General features: G+C 42.2%; 1 protein-coding gene across 2 annotated transcripts in view; it reads right to left on the bottom strand.

Annotated features, from left to right (window-relative positions):
- Positions 1-24,968, bottom strand: part of RPN1 (ribophorin I) — a 30,645-nt gene extending 5,677 nt beyond the window's left edge. Inside the window, exons 1-7 of one of the 2 annotated variants that reach the window (XM_060631911.2) lie at positions 24,638-24,968; positions 21,208-21,272; positions 16,594-16,900; positions 8,230-8,439; positions 6,393-6,585; positions 1,901-2,000; positions 125-263 (exon numbers count right to left, since the gene is read on the bottom strand). In XM_060631911.2, coding sequence (XP_060487894.1) covers positions 125-263; positions 1,901-2,000; positions 6,393-6,585; positions 8,230-8,439; positions 16,594-16,900; positions 21,208-21,272; positions 24,638-24,898 — 1,275 coding nt within the window. In that variant the 5' untranslated portion in view covers positions 24,899-24,968. Of the gene's footprint in view, positions 1-124; positions 264-1,900; positions 2,001-6,392; positions 6,586-8,229; positions 8,440-16,593; positions 16,901-21,207; positions 21,273-23,451; positions 23,539-24,637 lie in introns of those variants that run through there. The other variant, XM_078442682.1, reaches the window with a different exon arrangement.
- Positions 24,969-25,475: the final 507 nt, after the last annotated feature.

Genomic DNA, 25,475 nt, shown 5'->3' with positions numbered 1-25,475 from the left:
GAGGGGACTGTGCTCAAACCCCTACAGCCCAAGGAAGGAAAGATAAAGACAGGCAAGTCCCTGGCCTCCAGGACCCACACTCTGAGGAGGAAGGCCCAGAAGGCAGAACTGTGGAGCCACTTACCACGATGTCCTGAATGTGCTGTTCCACCAGATTCTTCTTATAGGCAACAATCACAGGGCGGCCAAATGTGTCCAGGTAGGTGTAGTGCAGCTCATCTGGGGCACGACTGATTTCATAGGGACTGTCAACTTGGATGTTCCTGGACGCAGGTAGGAATGAAATACAGCCTTAGACAAACTGCACTGATCTACGTACGAGGTTTATTTAGGGCTGGAGAATTCTAAGGCTCAAGAGGCCTTTCAGGGTCATGAAGTTCACACTCCACTCTGCTCCCCTCCCGGCACCAGGGACCACCAGACCTCCCAAGACAGCTAACCCGCTGCCAGAAAACCCTGAGTATCAGACCACTTTCCTGCCGACGCAACAACTATCCCCCTGCACCTTGTACTCGCTAGTCCTCGCCAGTGCTGGCCAACCCCTCGGAGTCACATAGCCCACACAGCCCTCCTGCTCATTCCACCCAACAAGAGCCTCGCCGGGACTTGAAGAGGCCCCTGAGAAGTTACTTCGAAGTACCTTCTCTTCACATGACTGAGAACTTCTTATAAGGTATAGTGGGACAGGCTCTGTCTTTGTCTGCCTGGATCCATTCTCCCTCCTCCAGGCTCTCACACTCTAGTTTTGCTAAAACTCCCCATTCCACAGGAGGAACAATCAAGGTGACTCTCTCTGGTGATCAGAGTGGACACATGACCTGAGAGGCCAAGCAGATGCTCCCCTTTGAAATGAACCCAGAGCAAAGTGACACAAATATGCACATAGGTGTTTGTCACTCATGCCAAGGGCGGGTCCCCTGTGAACATCCATCATCCATGGATGGATCCATCCACCCGGTTTCCACCAACTGGATTCCCAGAGACTCTCTGGATCTGCAACTTACGCTGCCATTTTATAAGAGATGCCTTACCCTTCAAATGCAGTCCTTTCTGCTTCAACTGGCCAACGACTGCCTACCGTTTTAAGCACAGAACCCTAATACACCACCAGGACCGCCCTTTCTGAACCTGGTCTGATGGGCCCGGGATAAAACAGAGCCATTACTCCATTGCTCTTTTTTTTTTTTTTTTAAATTTTTTTTAATGTTTATTATTTATTTTTGAGAGAGATAGAAAGACAGAGTGCAAGCAGGGGAGGGGCAGAGAGAGAGGGAGACACAGAATCCGAAGCAGGCTCCAGGCTCTGAGCTGACAGCACAGAGCACAACGTGGGGTGTGAACCCACGAAATGTGAGATCATGACCCGAGCCAAAGTCACATGCTTAACCGACTGAGCCACCCAGGCGCCCCCACTGCTCTTCTTTTTTATAGTAACACAGCACAAGCGCTACCTGGCTGTCCTGACTCTGCATTTTGTCCTCTTACAGATCATCCCATCCCCTCTGGAGGCTGCACCTGTCACATACAGGGACTCTGTTTGGGGAATAGGTTTCGTAAACAGGGGCACCTGGGTGGCTCAGTCGGTTAATCGTCCAACTCTGACTTCAGCTCAGGTCATGATCTCACAGTTCATGAGTTTGAGCCCCGCATCGGGCTCAATGCTATCAATGCAGAGCCCACTTCAGATTTTCTGCCCCCCCCCCCGCCCCCGCCTCTTCCTCACTTGCACTCTCTCAAAAATAAATACATCTTTAAAAAAAAGAAAGTCCCTACGGGCCTCTCAGTCAAAGGTATGTACTGAGCACCTATTCTACACCCCTAGGACACAGTTTCCCCTTGAAGTACCACAAGGCCACCACCAGAGAAATGGGAAGCCAAGGAAAGGAACAGTCACACTCACTTGGCCCCCTCAGGCAAGATAATCTTCACTGTCAGAGAATCTATCACTTGCTCATCAAACACATGGTCCACAAACCTCATCTTCAGTGCATACTGGTCACCTGAAGAAAGAGCAAATACACGCAGTGATGTGAAAAACAGAGAAAATGGCACAGGAGCTAGAGGGATGCAGAGGGTATGGACGCTCTCATCTTCCAGAGAGGAATGAACAGATGCCATCTGAAGTTAACGGACTAGGAGACTCTGGGAGACAGAGGTGTGGTGGCAGCATGGTTTTGGGTCTTCACCAATTTCTACAGAAAGAGCAACAAGATGGCAAAACCAAAACCCCATGGAACATACTTACAACAAAACTGGATAAACTAGGGATCTCCACAAACCCCAAAACACAGAGGAGTCACAAAACACCAACAGTCACACAACCTGCACATTATTAGTAAGGCCACCAGTGTCTGTAGAGGAGGAAGAAGGAACCAACAGGGCAAGTGACAGACCTGAGAAGAGAAGAGCCCCAAACAAGACATATTCACTAGAGAGCGAAGCAGGCCAACTGGAGAAGAGCGGCCAGAGCTCTGAGTCCGCCTCCCGCAGTCCCACATAGCAGAGAGCAAAATGGGCCCACAGACCTGCCAGTCTAGAGGCATCTAGCCCCTGAGAACTTGGAAAAGCCATCAGAGCTCCCTTCCAAGGACAGCACCATACACGGAGGAAAACAAAATCAAGCCTAACAGGAACAACAGAGCTACAGGACACCGAGCCAGGGCAGGCTCCGAAAGCAAGCCACCATTTTTCATACTACATTAAATCAAATGTACAGTTACAATACTTCCTCTTAATTGCTCACATTAAAAATGAGCAACAGGGGGCGCCGGGCTGGCTCAGTCAGAAGAGCATGCCACTCCTGATCTCGGGGTCGTGAGTTCGAGCCTCACACTGGGTACAGAGATTACTTAACTGAATAAAAAAAAACTTTAGGGGAAAAAATGAGCAACAAAAAAGGATAAGGGTGCCCCTCAGTCTTAGAGTAAGTTATGTTTTTAAAAATTACTAAAAAAGACAACATCCCTACAGAAAATGAAAACATGCCAGAAATTCATGCCACAAAACTAATCAAAACTGTTCCTGCTTTTTAAAAACAGACTAATGTTAAAGGTATTCTAAAAATGACACAAGTCATGAAAGAGTAATATAAACAAGAATTCTAGAAATTCAGAAATGACAACTCAGAAAAAAATTTAGGAAATAACTTTTAGAAATTAAAAAAACTGTCTTAGAAATGAAGGCTAAGCTAGAAAGAACAGGAGTGAATAAACACAACAGGTAATGTCTTCTAATAAATCAAAAGTAAAAGGAAGCAAATGAATGAATGAAGCAAATGAATTGAAGCAAATGAATCAATGAAGGAAAGATTCAAGAGAAATTGCCAAATATTAAAAAACAGGCAAAGACTCTGGGGTGCCTGGGTGGCTCAGTCGGTTAAGCGGCCAACTTTGGCTCAGGTCACGATCTCACAGTCCGTGAGTTCGAGCCCCGCATTGGGCTCTGTGCTGACCGCTCAGAGCCTGGAGCCTGTTTCAGATTCTGTGTCTCCCTCTCTCTCTGACCCTCCCCCGTTCATGCTCTGTCTCTGTCTCAAAAATAAATAAACATTAAAAAAAAAAAATTTTTTTTTTTTAAATAAAAAAAACAGGCAAAGACTCAACATAAAAATAATCGGGAGCGCCAAAGGAAAAAACTTACAAAAAGGTTTAAACTGTAAGTTGAAAAACCATAATGCAGACCCAAGAATAGCAACCCAGAGCAACCACTGCCAAGATGTGTTCTAGTAGAAGTATTAGGATTTTTTTTTTTAATGTTTACTTTCAAGAGACAAGCATGAGCAGGGTGGGGCAGAGAGGGTGACATCGAATCTGAAGTAGGCTCCAGGCTCCGAGCTATCAGCACAGAGCCCAACACGAGGCTTGAACCCACAAACCATGAAATCATGACCTGAGCCAAAGTCAAGACGCTTAACTGACGGAGCCACCTAGGCGCCCCAAAAGTATTAGATTCTAAAGAAAGAATCCCTTTCAATATTTAAGACTTAGAAGGGAAGTGACTCACAGAGGGGAAAAATTAAATCATCAGACTTTGACAGCAACACTTTATACCAATAAGAGTGTAACACATGTAAGATACTCCAGGAAAGATGTGTAAGCCAAGGATTTTATATTCATCAAAGTGACTCATATGCACAAAAGGCACAACCTGTTAACATGTAAGAACTCATTCCTACAAGCCCTTCCTAAGGAATCTACTAGAGAATGAGCTTCAGGTCATCAAAATGAATAGAGACCTTATCAGTCGATGTAAAAACTGATATGGTGAGCATTAACTACACTTACTGCAGAGCTAAGACCAGAGTTAAAAGCGGGGAGCTATGCTGTGTAACAGCTATTTGTTCTGATGATATATACATAGTATACATGCAGCACACCAAAAAATGGGGTAGAGGGGCACCAGAGTGGCTCAGTCAGTTGGGCATCCAACTTCGGCTCAGGTCATGACCTTATGGTTTGGGAGTTCAAGCCCCATATCGGGCTGGCTGCGGTTAGTTAGCACAGAGCCCACTTTGGATCCTCTGTCTCCTTCTCTCTCTGCCCCTCTCCCATCTGCATTCTCCCTCTCTTTCTCTCTCAAAAATAATAAACATTTAAAAACTTTAAAAAAAAAAATGGGGCAGAATGGGGAGAGGATATTCCAAAAATAAATAAATAAATAAACTAACTCTTTTCAGTAACCATATTGGAAGTGGCAGTGTGATCGTTTTTATTCTGAGACTGTTGTGTAGCAGGTGTGGGATAAAACAATTGTGGAATGCTCTAATTCTGTCACCTTCTCTGTCCTTCAGAACAAGAATTCTCAGTATGGAACTAAGTACAGATATAACAGGAACAAAATCCCTATAGCTCATACTATTAAGTAACTATAAAACTTCATAATTTTGTTTATACAAAGACATAATATATACTTAACTCCATTAACTGAAAAGGCCTAGAAAAAAATTTTTTAAGTTTATTTTTGAGAGAGAGAGAGCAAGCGAGCATGCTCGTAAGTGGGGGAGGAGCAGAGAGATGGGGGAAAGAGAGAATCCCAAGCAGGCTGCACACTGTCAGCATGGAGCCCAACGTAGGGCTTGAACTCATGAACTGTTAGATCATGACCTGAGCCGAAATCAAGAGTCAGATGCTTAATTGACTGATACACCCAGGCGCCCCGAAAAGGCCTAGAAATTGACCAAACTAAGCACAATGAACATTCCTAGTTCTCAGGTTGTGGTCTTAAAACACCCTTTTCCACAAGAAGAAACCAGAGCTTTAAAGAGAAAAAGCTGATTCCAGGTCTGGGACAGAAAATAAACAAGTTGAGGAGTGCCTGACTGGCTCAGTCAGAAGAGCATGCAACTCTTAATCTCAAAGTTGTGAGTTTGAGCCCCACTCTGGGTGTAGAGATTACTTAAATAAATAAAACTTAAAAAAAAAAAAAAAACAAGAAATGAAAATATACAAGTTGAACCAAGAATGTCTTTTCATAAGACAGCAAGGAAGGTTAACAGCTATCAATTTGCAAGAAATACAGAAGATACAGGAATACACTGAATAATATAGGAATAATACAGGAACCGCATTTTGAGTAAGCAGTCAGCAAAATCCAGACTGGAGACTACACTACCAGTGGCTCAAGTTCTTCAACAGATAAACTGTATTCAACACACACACACACACACACACACACACACACACACAGGAGGGACTGGATTATTAGAGACTGATAAGACATCGAATTTTTTGAAAGGGCAAGACTAAAGTAGATTATCTAGAGAAGTACACTTGGGTGATAAAGCTATGAAGAAAGTCAAGAAAGTGGTTACCAAGAGTCAGGATGGTAACTACGGTTGTGGGGAAGGAAGAGGTACATGGAGAGCCTTTTGGCTGGCTGGCAAAGTTCAACTTCTTGACCTGAGTGGTGTTTACAAGGTGTTCTAGTCATTTACTGAGCTATACATCTGTTTTGTATGGTTTTCTACATTCAATTTTGTGTTTAAAAGATTTTAAAAAGAAAGACTTGAAGAAAATATGGCCAAATCATTATAATGATTAGTTCTGGGTGCTCGCATAAAAGTGCTTATTATTCTGAGTTTTCCTTAATTTTTTAAATACCTCAAATTAAAAAAAACTTACGCAGCTCTGTCTTATGATGGAACCAGGGGTTAGAAGGATTTTGACTAGGCTGTGTGAACTATTATATGCAGGCATTACTTTTACAACAGTAATTTATCTCCACCCATGAAAAGTTGTTCCTGCTATCCCAGCCTTCCAAAAAATGATAATTCTCTCTTCCCATCAAAAACGACTGGTAATTCTCAAAACAAACGAACACCAGTAGAAATAAAAATGCAGGAAATGAAAGATAATGATAGTCTCTCCCCTAAGCACTAAGTACTAAAGACTGACCCAAATTATAGAGGTACTCATAGCTTGGGAGGTTGTAGCCAACAATGTAATGAGTCTTCCACCCGCCAAACAGAGGGAAGCGAGGCCGGATTTCCATCTCTACAGAGTCGTCCAAAATAAGGAGGTGGCTGGTGGAAACGTTGCCAATCTCATCCCGGTAGTAAACATCCTGGGCAGCAGCAGGGAGGATGGTCTGCAAAAGAAGGGACATGCCTGAAAGCCTCCAGAAACTTACTCACAGGAGATGATCCTAATGACAGAAAAGATTTTCTACACCAAGAGCCTCCTTGTAACAATACTTAATTAAAACAGTCCCCAAACTGGAAACAACCTAAAAAGAGGTCTAACTACCATCCCCACACCCAAGGCTTCAAAATTTCTAGATATTGTAACTATTTCTCAATCATGGTAAATAGCCAAATTCTCCTGAACAATAAATAATGAAGAGAATTGTAAATACCTTTACGAATACTAAACGATTAATACAAAGATAAAAATAATCTTTAAACTACTCTGCAGGGAGAGAAACATGAAAATGGAAGAAATTACATCAAATCGCTAGGTGGCAGGGTCATGGAGGGTTTCTCCACCTCTTTACTGTGGCTTCCAAATCTGTAAGTATCTTTTCGTAATCAGGAAGAAATAATGCTAACACTTCCATTCACATAATGAGCCCTTCTATAAAACAGAAGAACAGCTGACCCTTGAACAACATGAGTTGTTCATAAACTGCATGAGTCCACTTATATGTGGATTTTTTTTCAGTAAATACAGTACTTAAACGCCACGTTCTCTTCCTTATGATTTTCTTAATATTTTTTTCTCTAGCTTACTTTGAGCTTACATAAGAATGTAGTATATAATTAATACATACAACATACCAAACAATGTCATAATGGACTGTTTATGTTATCAGGAAGGCTTCCAGAAAACAGGAGGCTATAAGTAGTTAAATTTTCAGAGTCAAAAGTTATACACAGATTTTCAACTGTGTGGGGGGCTAGCACCCCTAACGTCTGTGTTTCTCAAGGGGGTTTTCTTTTTTTTTAACGTTTATTTATTTTTTGAGACAGAGAGAGACAGAGCATGAACGGGAGAGGGTCAGAGAGAGGGAGACACAGAATCTGAAACAGGCTCCAGGCTCTGAGCTGTCAGCACAGAGCCCGACGCGGGGCTCGAACTCACGGATGTGAGATCACGACCTGAGCCGAAATCGGACATTCAACTGACTGAGCCACCCAGGCACCCCTCAAGGAGGTTTTCAACTGTGCATGTTTTCAGCTTTCCACTGTACACTCTCTTATTTACAAGACAAAAAGTATATACAACTTCATATGCAATATAATCACATATCTTTTTAAAAGAGCATTATAAAAGAAAAAAGAAATATTAAAATATGAGCAATAGTAATGTCTGGGTGGTGGTTTGGTCTTCCTTTTTCTATTATTCAAGTTTTCTTTTAAAAACATGGCCTACTTTAGGGCACCTGGCTGGCTCAGTCATTGGAGTATGCGACTCTTGATTGCAGGGTTATGAGTCTAAGACCCATGGTGGGTGTAGATATTATTTAAAAATAAAAATAAAAAACCCCCAAAAACAACAAAAACTAAATAAATAAAATCATTAAAAAAACAAACAAACACGTGGCCTACATATACAAATGGGGGCACTTTTTTTTAAAGATTCTTTCTGCTGGTTCTAACACTGTGAGCTCAACTACTTGAACACCAAACAATCCCAAACAACGGTCAATATTCAGATACTTTAAAAAAGCAAAAGAAAGGGCAGATATGATAAAATGATACTTTCTCCCACTGTCTGGTTGAAGACCCCATACCTTAAATGAGCGGATGGAGGCTATTCCACTATCTGGCTGTCTCTGGTAATCATAGCGTGAAAAGGGCCCCTTCAGCACAGCCCCTGTATGCTTCAAGTCCACATTTTCTTCCACAGCAATGTTACCCCAGTGAGAGACCTCGATGACTCGGGTCATGCTGGTGATGGTCAGGAAAGGGCTGTTGTTCTCATAATGTACTTTAAAAGTATCCTATAAAGGAAGGAAACAAGTGACAAATGAATCAATACTAGTTTCAAATAAACTGGAGACAATCCATGTATCAGCAACAGAATGGTTAAATTATGGTATATCTACTGTGGGCCACATTCTAAAATGACGCTTACTGGAACTTTTTACTGGCATACAGAAATAAACATTCAGGATATATTATTAAATAGAAAAATAGGATACACAAAATTGCTTTAGGTTCCAACATAAGTATCATTTGTGGGTTTTTTTATTTTGTTTTGTTCTTAATATGAAATTTATTGTCAAATTGGTTTCCATACAATACCCAGTGCTCATCCCAACAGGTGCCCTCAATACCCATCACCCACCCTCCCCATCATTTGTATTTTAAATTTTTTTTTTTTAACGTTTATTTATTTTTGAGACAGAGAGAGACAGAGCATGAACAGGGGAGGGGCAGAGAGAGAGGGAGACAGAATCGGAAGCAGGCTCCAGGCTCTGAGCCATCAGCGCAGAGCCCGACGCGGGGCTCGAACTCACGGACCGCGAGATCGTGACCCGGGCTGAAGTCGGACGCTTAACCGACTGAGCCACCCAGGCGCCCCTCTTTTTTTTTTTTTTTTTTAATTTTTTTTTTCATTTGTATTTTAAAAACAAAAACTTCTATGCTCCACTCATCTTATAGCCACCATATGAGTAAAAAGACAAAAAAAAAAAAAAAAAAAAAACTGGAATGAAATACATGAGAATCCCAAGTAACAGTTATAGATTATTTCTTTCTCCTTGTACGTTCTATTTGCAAAATTTCTACAATGAGCTTTTTAAGTTGCCTTTTAAATAATTTTTCCAGTTTTAACATAAAATGAAACCTTAAACTATAATAAAGAAAAAGTGTGACTAGGTAATATTCATGATCTAATAAAGACATGATCTCTACCCAATGAGCTAGCAAATAACCTCAAAACTGAGGATGATTCATAACATTACTGAATTTTTCTAGCACATAAGAAGACTTATAAATAAAAGTTCATGGAAGACTTTTTCAGCTAACACATATGGAGCTAACATGTTATCTGGTAGTCACTTTTATGAGCTCTAAACAAATGTATGATCATTTAATGCTCAAAACAACACAGTGAGGTACTACCCATCTCATTTTACAAATTAAAAAAACCGAGGCCCAGCAGTTTTAACATATTCAAGGTCATAAATGAATCTAAGTGGCAATACTAAGTCTTCGGGTCTTCAACTCTGTAGTTCTGGCTCCGCACTCCTCCACAGTAAATACTGCCTCCCAATGACATCTCAGAGAATTAAAGGAAATACTTTTGGCAATTCCTCCTCCACTTTGCCAATTTCACCAATGAAATTAGTATTAATTCCTCCCAATCACTAAGTAATATAAATGCCCCTCTATGAATACACACCTGGAACCTTAAAAAATGGTATCTAAAAGGACAGAAGGATCAAAAAAATACCCTTCTTCCCCAAAAGACCATGAAAAGGACACTGTATTCATTCTCATATATCCTACTACTTTATTCACTCATTCTAGGACTGGATTTTTAAAAGTTCAACTTCATCCATATCGTATTATTTAATGCCAATAGTGACAAGGGTGCAAGGAAACCAGCAGTTTCTGACTGCTGATGCCATGATAAATTGGCTTAACCCTTTGAAAAACCACTTGGCAATATGCATCAAAAGATTTTTAGGGGCACCTGGGTGGCTCAGTCGGTTAAGCATCTGACTTCAGCTCAGATCGTGATGTGGCGGTTTGTGAGTTTGTGCCCCACATCAGGCTCTCTGCTGTCAGCATAGAGCCAGCTTCAGATCCTCTGTGTCAGCCCCCCGCCCCCTCCTCCCCCACTTGTGCGTGCGGATGCCCTTTTTCAAAAATAAACATTCAAAAAAAACATTTTTAAATGTTCATATGCCTTAATTTAAAAACTTTTACTTCAGAAAATCTATCCTATGGCTGACAAACACATGAAAAGATGCTCATCACCCAACATGAGGGAAATGCAAATAACTACAGTCAGGTATCATCTCACAACTCTTGAGAAAGGCTAAACTCAACAACACAAGAAACAGGTGTTGGTGAGGATGCGCGAAAAGGGAACCCTTGTGCGTGCACTGTTGGTGGGAATGCAAACTGGTGCATCCACTCTGGAAAACAGTGTGGAGGTTCCTAAAAAAGTTAAAAACAGAACTACCTTATGATCCAGCACTACTGAAACTACGGGGTACATACCCCAAAAATACAAAAACACCAATTCAAAGGGATACATGCACCTCTATGTTTATAGCAGCATTATTTACAATAGCCAAGATATGGAATCAGCCCAAGTGTCTGTCAACCAATGAATGGATGAGATGTGGCATACACATACACAACATAATATAGTGCTTAGCAAAATAAGTCAGCGAGAGCAAGACAAACACAAAACAATCTCTCTCTCTCTCCTTTTGAGAAGAAGGGCACTGCCAGCACAAAGACCCATGCAGGGCTTGAACACACAAACCATGAGATCATGACCCAAGCTGAAGTTGGATGCTTAACCGACTGAGCCACCAGGCGCCCCAAGAAACAGGTTCGTAACTATAAAGAACTGGTGGCTATCAGAGTGGAGGAGGGTGGGGGGATGGGTTAAATAGGTGAAGGTGATTAAGGATTACACTGGATGCAATGAGCACTAGGTGTTGCATGGTTTAATCACTGCATTGTACTCCTGAAACTAATACTACACCGTATGTTATCTAACTGGAATTAAAGTAAAAACTTTAAAAGAGGGGCGCCTAGGTGGCTCAGTTTAGTGGCCCACTTCGGCTCAGATCACAATCTCACGGTTCGTCAGTTCGAGCCCCGCATCGGGCTCTCTAGCAGCGTGGAGACTGCTTCAGATTCTCTCCCTTCTCTCTCTGCCTGTCCCCTGCTCTCTCTCAAAAATAAACAAACATTTAAAAGAAAATCTACCCTAACAATATATAAAAAGTCATATGCAAAGATATTAACGTTATAGTATTAAACTTTTTTTTTTTTAATTCAAGTTAGTTAACATACAGTGTAGTAGTGGTTTCAGGAGTAGAACCCAGTGATTCATCACTTACATATAACACCCAGTGCTCGTCCCAACAAGTGCCCTCCTTAATGCCCATCACCCATTTAGCCTTTCCCTATCCACCTCCCCTCCAGAAACCCTTAATTTGTTCTCTGTGTTTAAGACCTCTTACAGTTTGCCTCCCTCTCTATTTTTATCTTATTTTTCCTTCTCTTCCTCTATGTTCATCTGTTGTGCTGCTTAAATTCCACATATGAGTGAAATCATATGAGACTGATCTTTTTTTTTTTTTTTTTTTTAATTTTTTTTTTCAACGTTTTTTATTTATTTTTGGGACAGAGAGAGACAGAGCATGAACGGGGGAGGGGCAGAGAGAGAGGGAGACACAGAATCGGAAACAGGCTCCAGGCTCCGAGCCATCAGCCCAGAGCCTGATGCGGGGCTCGAACTCACAGACCGCGAGATCGTGACCTGGCTGAAGTCGGACGCTTAACCGACTGCGCCACCCAGGCGCCCCCTGATCTTTTTCTGACTGGCATATTTCATTTAGCATAATACACTCTAGTCCCATCCACGCTGTTGCAAGTGGCAAGACTGTATTCTTTTTGATTGCCAAGTAATATTCCATTGAGTATATATACCACATCTTCTTTATTTGGGCTCTTTCATAATTTGGCTATTGAGTTCTATTTTTTTTTTAATAATTTATTTTTTTTCAATTTACATCCAAGTTAATTAGCATATGGTGCAACAATGATTTCAGGAGTAGATTCCTTAATGCCCCTTATCCATTTAGCCCATCCCCCCCTCCCACACCCCCCCCCCCGTAACCCTGTTTGTTCTCCATATTTATGAGTCTCTTCTGTTTTGTCCCCCTCCCTGTTTTTATATTATTTTTTCTTCCCTTCCCTTATGTTCATCTGTTTTGTTTCTTAAAGTCCTCATATGAGTGAAGTCATATGACATTTGTCTTTCTCTAATTTCACTTAGCATAATACCCCCTAGTTCCATCCATGTAGTTGCAAATGGCAAGATTTCATTCTTTTTGATTGCTGAGTAATACTCCATTGTATCTATATACCACATCTTTATCCATCCGTCGATGGACATCTGGGCTCTTTCCATACTTTGGCTATTTTTGACAGTGCTGCTACAAACATTGGGGTGCATGTGCCCCTTCGAAACAACACACACGTATCTCATGGATAAATGCCTAGTAGTGCAACTGCTGGGTCGTAGGGTAGCTCTATTTTTAGTTCTTTGAGGAACCTCCATACTGTTTTCCAGAGTGGCTGCACCAGTTTGCATTCCCACCAGCAGTGCAAAAGGGATCCTCTTTCTCCACATCCTTGCCAACATCTGTTGTTGCCTGAGTTGTTAATGTTAGCCATTCTGACAGGAGTGAGGTGCTCTCTCATTGTGGTTTTGATTTGTATTTCCCTGATGATGAGAGATGTTGAGCATTTTTTCATGTGTCAGTTGGCCATCTGGATGTCTTCTTTGGAGAAGTGTCTATTCCTGTCTTTTGCCCATTTCTTCACTGGATTGTTTGACTTTTGGGTGTTGAGTTGGATTAAGTTCTTTACAGATTTTGGATTCTAACCCTTATCGGATATGTCATTTGCAAATATCTTCTCCCATTCCGTTGGTTGCCTTTTAGTTTTGCTGATTGTTTCCTTCACTGTGCAGAAGCTTTTTATTTTGATGAGGTCCCAATAGTTCATTTTCGCTTTGGTTTCCCTTGCCTCCAGAGACATGCTGAGTAAGAAGTTGCTGCGGCCAAGGTCAAATCTGACGTTTAGGTCTTTCATCCATTTTGAGTTTAGTTTTGTGTATGGTTTAAGAAAGTGGTCCAAAAAAAAAAAAAAAAAAAAGAAAGTGGTCCAGATTCATTTTTCTGCATGTCACTGTCCAGTTTTCCCAGCACCACTTGAAGAGACTGTCTTTATTTCATTGGATATTCTTTCCTTTGTCAAAGATTAGTTGGCCATACGTTTGGGGTCCATTTCTGGGTTCTGTATTCTGTTCCATTGATCCGAATGTCTGTTTTTGTGCCATAGTATTAAACTTTTTAAAACCTAACTGTCCACCATATAGGAAACTTGGCAAATATACTGTAAGATACACTAAATCATAGGATCTTAAGTGGCTATTAAAAACGGTTTACAAAGGTAATGTAAAATGTTTACAGAATATCCTAGGAGGCAAAAGTATCATGCAATACTTTATACACAATATGATTCCCACATTAAAAAGTCCCTATGCTTAGAAAGGACTCAGTTACGACAATGTCAAAAGTGGATGTCAACTGGCATCACATTTTCCTCTATATTTGCCAAGTAAGTATCTCATGAACATTTTATTATTTTAAAATGAAGTAAGAGGGGTGCTTGGGTGGCTCAGTCGGTAAAGTGTCCAACTTCGGTGCAGGTCATGATCTCTAAGTTTGTGAGTTTGAGCCCCACATCAGGCTCTGTGCTGACAGTTCAAGAGCCTGGAGCCTGCTTCAGATTCTGTGTCTCCCTCCCTCCCTCTCTCTCTCTCTCTGCCCCTACCCCACTTGTGCACACACATACATGCGTTCTCTCTCAGAAGTATTAAATGAATAAACTTTTCAAAAAATATAAAAATTGTTAAGTAAATAAATAAAATAAAATGAAGTCAAAAATCCAAAATATTCAAAATTTAAAAGCCTATGTAGGAGAATAAACAAACCTCTGTCCTTAACATGAAATGAATGGTCACTCAGTTTTAAGAAAAAGAAATAAATATGCAGTTAGAGGAAACACAACCCACAGAGTGGCCAGTCCCTCAGCTCCAGAAGTATGAGCCCCCAGGACTCTCTATCCACATGGTAACTACACCAGGAATCACAGAGCGTCACTCTCACTCCCCCCCAAAACCCATGGGGCCACAGTAAACACAGGGTGCTAATTTTAGAGAAATGGGGGAACATAAATACACATAGAAAAAAAAATTAGAGGGGTGTCAGGGTAGCCCAGTCGGTTAGGTATCCGACTTGATTTCTGCTCAGGTCATGATCTCACCATTGTGAGATTAAACCCCACATCACATCAGACTCTGCACTGAGCACGGAGCCTACTTGGTATTCTCGCTCTCCCTCTCTCTCTCCCTCCCCTGCTCACACTCTCTCTCTCGAAAATAAATTTATAAACTTAAAAAAAAAAAAATTTAGAAAAATAAACCAAAAACTAGTATACATGGTCACCAAGAACAGACAGAAGGTAAAAGTGGAAGCTAAAGTTCTCCCAATATACCATCATTTTATAAAATTAAATTAAAATAAATTCTTAACAGTTGAAAATGACCCAAAATGAATAGCCCTAACTATGTCAAACTGACATCTGAGAAAGAAATAATTATTTCAAGTGACATTAGAACTATTTTGACTGTACATCCTCATTAACATATGTTCTAAACACAGAGATGAAAAGAAGTCTTAAATATCCATGTTATTTTTTTTTTTTAATGTTTATTTTTGAGAGAGCAAGTGAAGGGGAGGGGAGCAGAAGATCCGAAGCAGGCTCTGTGCTGACAGCAGAGAGCCCGATGTGGGGCTTGAACCCATGAACCATGAGATCTTTACCTGAGCCAAAGTCAGGATACTTAACCAACTGAGCCACCCGGACACTCCTCCATGTATTTTATTTTATTCATTTTTTTTTCCTCCATGTATTTTAGAGATGATAAACAAGTACATGGGTTGAAATGACAGGATTCCTCCCAAGATTTGGTTTAAAATATTACAGCAGAGGAAAAAGAGAGCGCTCAAGTGCAGTAATATTGTGAAAACCACTGAATCTAAGTGATCGGTGTATGGGAGCTTATACTATTTTCCATACTCCTGGATATGTTTGAACTTTCCTGTAACAACAAAGTCTTTTTTAAGCCTTGACTGCTCCCTCTGTATTTAAGGCCCAACGCCTAGGCTCAGTAAGGCAGACTGCCTTATGACCCCAGCAGCCACCCCAGCCAGCACAGCGCCCGGTCTCCCATCTCCAGACCTCTACCCACAATGCCTTGTCCTTCTCCCCCAACCCCCACTTCAGCTCTCCAAATGCTACCTCCTTATTTTGTATTATTATTTTTTCATGTGAGTATATTTGCTAACACTGTGCTACACACAACTGCCCACCGTCCCTGGAAGCTACTCTATTTGTTACTCTAGTCTTGGAGGAGTCATTTAGCTTCACCGAGTCTGTTTCCTCCTCTATACCTAGAGGATAAAAACAAATATTTTAACTATGTTTTTTAACTATGATTCAATGAAATGAATGATCATACTGAATACACTAACTACAGAGCCCAGGACAAAAGACAGTCAGCAAGTTGTTCTCCCTTCCCAAATCCCCTTCTCCTCCACTGCCTGCATGCATTTAGGAAGTTAATGCCTCTGGGCTCACATTTAATTTCATGTGATGGGAGTTCTGTTAGTATAAGACTCTGGGCCTTTTTGTCCAGAGGACCCATACACCCTAAGTAACTGTAAATTTGAGAGGGATGGACAAGGCATGTTCTGTCCAGCTCCTCTTCTCCGTCTGGCATACTTGCCCACAGGCAGTTTGAGATCTCACTTCATCTGTTGGCAAGACTTCCAAGGGGAGAGACCTGCCTTGGCCCATCTTATTTGTACAGACACTACTGTCTACATTTGGGGTTCGGTATTAGGAAACCTCCTGCAGTACCTGCAGATAAACTCTGTCTCCTTCAACCTCAGCAATCTCTAGTAATCATTGTCATTGACTAATATTAGCCTTTGTCAGGTCCTAAATTCTTATGCAGTAATTCGGCTCAGCTCATGTGTCACTGCCTGAAAAACTCCAAGTTGCAAAATTTATAAGGTTCATTTGCCATGTTTTTCCTTATTAGAGCCTTTTGAAAAAATCCTCCTAAACCTCCGAACCTCTATCTGTACTCCCAAAATGAGAAAGGTGACCCCCATGGAGTCATTTCACAGCAGGTGAAACTAGTAGTTTCACAGCCAGTCAACTAGCAGTCACTCCAGAAGAGACTCTCTGAAGGGAGGAGACTCTCTGAAGGAAAGAGACTCTCTGAAGGAAAGAGAGACAGAATGGACTCCACACAAGCCTACCTGACTATAAGCAGGGATGTCTCTGAAAGGTCCATAATCCAGGACGTCCTCAGAGCGCGTGGGATTCCCCAACTTGGTGTAGCTCTCCACATTTCGGGAGGCAAGCTTCACACGCATCGTCTGTGTCTTAGTCGGATAGGGAGAGTAGAAATAATGGTTCCCCTCGAACACTACAAACTGTTTCTCTGACTGGGTGATCTGGGTCGGATACGGCTGAAGCACATGGGTATAGACTGTCTCCACGATGACTGAAACCTTGGCCCCAGGATCGAGAGCAACCGGGAGCTTGACTGTGAAGAATCTCCCACTGGAGGAAGAACAAGGCAAGAGAATTGAGAGATGAAGGGTTTTTGAAAACAGGGCTAGCAACTCAAGGTCACAGCAACATTTTGTACCAAAGACAAAAGCAGTTATCTTCAAGAGATCACCTTTAACCTACTAATTTAAGCCTTTTAAGACAAATGTATGGGTATTATTTCAAAGTTGTTTATAATAATAATGGAGTACAAAACATAAAAGTCCAACAACAGGATAATAGCTAAAAGCATTACAGCAGAGGAATTCTGGCAGCCACTAAAAAAGATGTTTGGATCTGTAGAGATATTAAGCATTTCCACATCCGATGCAAATAACAGAAATCAGTTTACAAACAACACAGTATGATTCCTTCCTAAGGTATAAACATATAAATATATGTGAAGAAAAACATTACAATGAATGTTTCTGAAATGTTAATGGTAATCGTCTCGTGGAGGTTAAGCTTCATTTTGTTATTTTTTTCCAATCCGTTTTATGAGCTTGTTATCACTCTAATAACTAAAATAAAAATTAAGCTACTAGCATTTTAAACAAAAAGAGATGCCCTGGAAACTACTAAAATCCAGAAGATATTAACTCAAAAATGAACCTGAGTTTTCTAAGCCAGGAGATAATTTTTGGTAGACTCAGAAACCGTCAGTGGAAAATTAAAGGCATTTAACATGCTTCCATGCAATTTGTCCTCCAAGGTCAGAACGTGGATCACTTTTGCTGACACGCCTTGAAGAACTGACATGTGTTCATCAGTTACACCATCACACATCCTATCCCTACTCTAAAGTACCCACTCAAAATATAAGCCCTACACCTTTTCCCAGGGTAGTCTTAACCAATTCTTGGCTTCAAGTTGCTTCTCTTCCCACACTCTGCCCTGAGCACTAAACTCCTATTTTCAAATGTTCACTAGACAGCTCTACTGACCACTGAACACACCTGTATCATTCATGATCCTGATTCCTTACTCTGTTATTACCACCATCTAACCATTTCTAAACCAAACCCTCTGGCATGTTCTGATGCCTCACTCTACTCCATCCTCAATATCTGGTTAATTCTGCCTTAGAATGTTGCTCAAATTCATCCCTTCCTGGCTTTCCACTGCTGCCCACCTCAGTTCAAGCAACTCTCCCTTGCCTAGATCATTGCATCTCTCCCTAATTAACCCCCAAACTCTTTCTCCCTCCAGCCCATCGACACACTGTGACACAACCCCACCTTTTCACATGACATGTCCCAGCAAAACTGAATCTCACATTAACAACCTTTCAGTGCTCCAGGGTCATCATTAGAAACATCAATTCTTACTGCAACTCAGAAGCACCAGCTAATGAAGGTGTCTGGTTGATAAAAGGCTGGGCAGACAGCACAGAGCTGACTATACTGGTGTATAAGGAGATTTTTTCACGGATCAGAACAAAGATATTTCAGTGGTCGCATTAGGGCTGCAGGATAAATGACTTGTTTAATGTTGCCATTAAGCTTTACATAGATTAATAAATTTAAAATGATCCCATTGATATACCATTACATAAAATTTTGTATGAATGAGCAAACGCATAAGAAAAAAATTGTTATTGGGGCACCTGGGTGGCTCAGCCAGTTAAGTGTCTGACTTCAGCTCAGGTCATTATCTCATGGTCCATGAGTTCAAGCCCCAGGTCGGGCTCTGTGCTGACAGCTCAGAGTCTGGAGCCTGCTTCAGATTCTATTATCTCCCTCTCTCTGCCCCTCCCCTGCTCCTATTCTGTCTCTGTCTCAAAAATAAACATAAAAAAAGAGAAAGAAAGAAAGAAAGAAAGAAAGAGAACAATAATTAAGTCATATTCTCATTTTTTAAAAAATTCAAAACTAATGAGAAAAGTTTTTAAAACTCTGCCAAGCAAAAAAAAAAAAAAAAAAAAACACCACACACACAACAAAAAAAACAGAAACAAACAAACAAACAAAACCTCTGCCAAGCAGGGAGACCGAACTTAACACTTTCTAAATTGTATGGGGACCAATAGCTGTAAGGCTCAATGGTTTGCTAGTTAAGAATCAAATTATTTTTCTTCTTTTTATGATAAACTGCAGCATAAGCTAAAGCTATTTGCCTGAGCAAACAGGATTTCTTAGCACTACTGGCATTTGTGAGTGGAGAACTCTCTGCTGGGAGGAGGGACTCATCCTGGGTATTATAGATGTTTAGCAGCATCCCTGGCTCTACCCACTAGATGCCAGTAGCACCCCTCAGCTGTAACTAAAAATGTCTCCAAAGATTGCCAAATGTCCTGGGCAGGGTGGGAGCAGGACATGACCATTCCCTCCCCCAGTTAAGAATCACTAATCTAGGGGCACCTGGGTGGCTCAGTTAAACGTCTGACTTCGGCTCAAGTCATGATCTCACAGCTCATGAGTTCAAGCCCCATGTCAGGCTCTGTGCTAACAGCTCAGAGCCTGGAGCCTGCCTCTGATCTGTGTCTCCCTCTCTCCCTGTCCTTCCCCTGCTCGCTCGCTCTCACCCTCAAAAACAAAATAATAAACATTAAAAAAAAAAAAAAAAAAAAAAGAATCACTAACCTAAAAAATTTCTTTTGGGGCTCCTAGGTGGCTCAATTAGTTAAGCATCTGACTTCGGCTCAGGTCATGATCTCATGGTTCGTGAGTTCAAGCCCCATGTTGGGCTCTGTGCTAACAGCTCAGAGCCTGGAGCCTGCTTCGGATTTGGTGTCTCCCTCTCTCTCTCTCTCTGCCCCTCCCCGGCTTGCACTCTATCGCTCCCTCTCAAAAATAAACAAACATTAAAAAAATTAAAATATGGGAATGCAAGCTGGTGCAGCCACTCTGGATAACAGTATAATATGGGGGTTTCCTCAAAAAATTAAAGATAGAACTACCCTACAACCCAGTAATTGCACTACTAGGTATTTATCCAAGGGATACAGGGATGCCATTTCGAAGGGGCATATGCACCTCCATGTTTATAGTAGCACTATTGACAACAGCCAAAGTATGGAAAGAGCCCAAATGTCCACCGACAGATGAATGGATAAAGAAGATGTGGTATACATAAACGACGGAGTATTACTCGGCAATCAAAAAGAATGAAATCTTGCCATTTGCAACTATGTGGATGGAACTGGAGGGTATTATGCTAAGCGAAATTAGTCAGAGAAAGACAAAAATCACATGACTTCATTCATATGAGGACTTTAAGAGACAAAACAGATGAACATGAAGGGAAACAAAAATAATATAAAAACAGGGAGGGGAACAAAACATAAGAGATGCTTAAATACAGAGAACAGAGGGTTACTGGAGGGGTTGTAGGAGGGGGGATGGGCTAAATGGGTAAGGGGCACTAAGGAATCTACTCCTGAAATCATTGTTGCACTATATGCTAACGAATTTGGATGTATATTTTATTTATTTATTTTTTTTTTTTTTTAATGTTTATTTATTTTTGAGACAGAGAGAGACAAAGCATGAACAGGGGAGGGTCAGAGAGAGAGGGAGACACAGAATCCCAAGTAGGCTCCAGGCTCCGAGCTGTCAGCACAGAGCCTGACATGGGGCTCGAACTCACGGACCGTGAGATCATGACCTGAGCCGAAGTCCGACGCTTAACCGACTGAGCCACCCAGGCGCCCCTGGATGTATATTTTAAAAAAATAAAATTTAAATAAATAAGTAAAATAAAAATAAAAAATGTTTTCTTCCTACATCATTCATTCAACAAATATTTCAGTGCCCAGTATACACCATGCAACATACTGATAACTGCTGAAGCTGTGTGATAAGATATACGAGGGTTCTGTATTCAATTCTTCCTGCTTTATATGTATTTTGGAAAATATCCTTAACAAAGTGTTTTACAGTAACTAAGAAGTGCCAGGCCCCTTGCTGGGTGCTGAGGTTAAAGCAGAGAACAAGGTAAGCCCAACCCCAGCCTTCACAGAGCTCAGTCTACCTCTTGCAAAGAAACATCACTTTCAGTGCCCTGAAGGCTCAAGAAGAGGTAAAGGGGTAAGAGCTACCTGCCCTTTGGAAAGAGAACGGTAGCAACAACAAATGGGTGGCTATTTGTTGAGGCCAACGGCCTGGAGTTCTCACATACCAGCTCTCCACCCATTGGCTGGGGATCCCTATCCCCACAGGGATTAGCAGACTACCACACACTATATTAATTGAAACAGCCTCTAAAACACCAAACACTGTATTTATTTCCGAAGCAACTATCCTACCTTATGATTCCTACCGCGATCTGATAACCTGTAACAAGAAAAAGATATGCAGATACTCTGTTTGGTAGCTTACCTTTTACCCTTAATTTTGGTTTCTCGTACTTCTAGATTGTTCTCTTCCTCATCTTCTCCCTTCACCTGTAACAGGACAGAAGAGGTTATTCTTTTTTTTTTTTTTTTTTTTTTTTATGTCTTTTGTCTCTAAGTTTGAGTCAACAATTAACTAACTGCCTCAGAATGTCCACAGTGAAGTACTCAAACTACCAGAACTTTTTAAAGACTGAATTCTGGTTTCAGTAATGTTTTTTTTTTTGTCTGAAACATAAGAACATTGCCAAAGACTTACTTTTGCACTGAATAAGCTGTATAATGAGCTCTATAAGTACCTAACATTCTCCTGAATGATCAAATACACACATATAAATAAAAATTAGGCTTGTGGCAGGTACTCTCTCTCAAATAAACTTTAAAAAACAATTTATACTCACACTTTACATTTCCAAATATAAAGGCAATGTTTTCTTCTTCATTTACATTCAAATACACATGTGCACAGAAAATAAATAGGATTATTTACTGTTGTGGTAGAAAAGTCTCCCATGGGGCCAAAACTGGTTATACTTGCATAAAAGAAGTCAACAGTGGCCTAAGCCCTTGGGGAGAAGGAGCCAACAGCCACTGCTTATCACACTCCCTTATTCTTATCCTTCACTGCACCAGATGTATAACCAGGAAGAAAATATTAACTCCAGCAGGCTGCAGGGTCTATCCCAGAGTAGACACCCTGAATCGTGAGACTGTAGAACAGACTATAAGGAAAACACTTATGCACACTGATCTCTCTGCCAACCCAACCTCTACTAAAAAAAAAAAAAAAAAAAAAAAAATTAAGACTACTTTTTGGGCTGAAGAACTTTTTCCCAGTAGGGTACACAGAACTATAACAAAGAAGAAGCCATTTTTAACATTTTTTAAATTTTTTTTAATGTTTATTTTTTAGAGAAGTAGTGACAGAGTACAAGTCAGGGAGGGCAGAGAAAGAGGGAGACACAGAATCTGAAGCAAGCTCCAGGCTTTGAGCTGTCAGCACAGAGCCCGTGGGGCTTGAACTCACAAACCGTGAGATCGTGACCTGAGCCAAAGTCAGATGCTTAACCAACTGAGTCACCCAGGAGCCCCTATTTTTAATATTTTTAAATGCCTAGGGCATCGGGCTGGCTCAGTCAGTTAAGCCTCTGACCCCTGATTTTGGCTCAGGTCATGATCTCATGGTTCATGTGATCATGGTTAGCGAGACTAGAGCCCAAGTCAGGCTCTGCGCAGCTTGGGATTCTCTCTCCCTCTCTTTCTGCCCCTACTACACACGCGCCCTCTCTCTCAAAATAAGTAAACATTTTACAAATAAATAAATAAGTAAATAAAAAGGGGTGCCTGGCTGCCTCAGTGGGTAGAGCATGCAACTCCTGATCTCAGCGTTGTAAGTCCCAGCCCCACTTCGGGTATAGGGATTAAAAATAAAATCCTTAAAAAAAAAAAAAAAGATAATAATAAATAAAATGCCTAAAAGTAATTACACAGCCATCCTCAATAAAGCTCTACAGGCTAATAAAAACAAATTTCATCACTTTGGAATTTTATCACAATGGTAACATTCTAGTACACTCGTGCTTATCACTATTCAATTATATGTTGATTTGTCTTAATAAAAGATATTAATTAATAAAAGATCAGAGAGACAAAAGATCTCAAATATAGGGTCATACGACAGGACAAATACTAAGATGGGTCCTGGTACTAAGATGTGAGCTCCTCATCAGTAATCACCATTGTCCCTTCAAACCAGTTCCTCATATTCTACATGGAGGGCTGAAGATAACCTACTGAAAAAACTTCTGGCCATCTCACCAACGCCTCCAAGTCAACCGTTGAAGAGAACACACCCTCTTTGCTTAGTGTAACGTCCAGTTACACTTCCCATTGGGACAGGAGTATAAGGGAACACATACCTCCATTTAACTTGTGCCTCTCATGAAACTACGAAATTAAATGATTTTGAATAAATTTGGTAATGTGACTGCCGCTCTTACATCCCAACACAACCCTACCACAGAGACATCTGGACCAAATGAGGCAACGTGGTAAAGCGAAGAGCACACAACGTTTGAAACTAACCTAAGCCCAGGTTCACTCATTGCTCTAAAACCTGACACAGGGAGGTTTAAATAACTCCTAGACTGCACTCCTCACCCGCAGTAGGCCTACACACACCTCAAAGGGTCGTTGTGAGGGTTAAAGAGAATGCACTTAAACGACCTACCCAACACAAAGCAGACTGCCAGTAAGACATGTGGTACGGTAATCTAGCTTGCTCAAAAGCATTCTCCAGCATGATGGCAGACGGCTTCTGCTACCGTCTCGTGGCAACTTCAATAAATCAGGACTAGTTTGAATAAAAGAATGGGATTTAACATTCAAAACATTCAAAGGTGGCAGCACCAACTTAAATGAAGTTTTGATCCATCTTTACACACACCTTTGAGTAAAACCGTGCGTTCCATCATGGACAAGGCACAAAAGGGAACAGGAGTCGTTTCAGAAGTATGATCTCTATAAACCCAGCTTTATAGCTCCAGTTTCGGTCAGAGAGGAAGGTGTACTTACAATATGACACTGTAATGACTATTCTCCTCGCAACAAATAATTGGGTAATCACTTAACGGATGTTGTTTAATGAAAATAGCAATAAAAAGCCAAACCTATGACTACGTAAGCCAACGTTTCCTTTCCTCGAGTTGTAAAAGTGTTCACTGAAACGCCGTGAACAAGAACAATAGCAAACTTCCAAGCCCTATACTGGTAAGTCCAAGAATGAGAACCGGTAGGGGGAAGGGAGTGAATTGGGACTGTACCTTTCTGTACAGTTCAAGAGAGGTTTCATTACCTATATGCCTTTTTAAAATAACTTTAAGGAGAGGGACAAAATTTAAAAAGCATTCTTAGCAACCTTAAGTACATTACAACAACGGTTTCAAATTACAAACGGGAAAACACGCAATGTTACATTTCTGATTGTACGGGATGATGGCTAGAACGAAGCACCTACAATGGGCCAGACACCGAATTAAGGGAATGATACCCATCTGGGCTCACGTCTTGGTCCTCCAGTTGGGCTCCCGCGTCAAGTCGTGGGACACGACAAGTTTGCTGCACTCCCGCGCCCCGTCAGGCTCTTCCAGAGGCGGCCCCTCCCCTGGCTTCCCCGGACTGGGGGGCTCGCACGGCCCGAGGCCAGCCGCGGGGTCCGCCCGGCGGCCCAGGAGGGGCCCGCGGTGAGGACTGGGGGACCGCGGTCGGGGCGGTTGCCCACGTGGGCGGCGGCCGCTCTCCAGCAGCCTTACGCTGACGTGTCCGAGGCGGCGGAACGAGCGCGCGCAGACGCCCACGGCTCCGCGTTTCCTCCGAGGCCGGGAGGGGCGCGGCACCCGAGGCCCGCTCGCACTCACCTGTACCCCGAGGTGCGCCAGCCGGGCCTCGAGCTCGGGCTCCAGGGCCAGGAGGAAGGAGGCGGCGCGGGACGAGGAGCCGCCGCCCGGGTGCACCAGGACCACCTCGGCCGTCACCTTGGCCAGATGGCTGCTGAGGTCCACCGTGCGCTTCACGTCCTCGTTGACCAGCAGCGGTGCCTCCGGGGAGGCGCTGCCCGGCGCCGGGGCCCAGGCCCCGAGCAGCAGAAGCAGTAGCAGGCGGGCGGCGGGCGCCTCCATGACCGGGACGAGCTGAGCCGCAGGCCGCGCGGAGCGCCGCCGCCGCCGCCCCGCCTCCGGCCACCGTGCAGCTGCTCATTGGGCCCGGGCTGGCGCCACAAGATGGCGGCGCCCACGGAGGAAGGACCCCGTCTCCAGGGCAACGGGAGGCCTGCGGGGCGCCCGACTGCACACGCCTTCACCTTTGCCAATCTCCTCTCCTGGGAGAACAATGGCTTTCTGCTCCAGAGAGCGACAGCAACCAAGACAGAAGCCACAGTGTCTTCTGCAAACGGAGAAACTAAACCCTAGGCGACAGCTTAAGCAGAAACTGGCTAACTGCACGGTCCCAAAGTATCTCCCATAAAATATTTAGTAATTAGAAAAAGGGAAACAATAAGTTTATGGTGGAGAATCTTAGAAACCACCACCTTAACCAAGTGATCAAGATTAAGATCACCAATTATAAGACTTAGTGACAGCATGTACTCACTCCTTTGATACACCCAGAAGGACACCTCTCTTCTGTGGTATTGTCAATTGCTGAAAATGTACGTTATAACCTCAACGCAACCATAAGAAACCTCAAACCAAAAAT

Source organism: Panthera onca, chromosome A2 (genome assembly GCF_046562875.1).
Source record: "Panthera onca isolate mPanOnc1 chromosome A2, mPanOnc1 haplotype 2, whole genome shotgun sequence".
Classification (NCBI taxonomy): domain Eukaryota; kingdom Metazoa; phylum Chordata; class Mammalia; order Carnivora; family Felidae; genus Panthera; species Panthera onca.
Note: the sequence above shows the minus strand (reverse complement) of the source record. Positions and strands in the feature narration are given on the sequence as shown.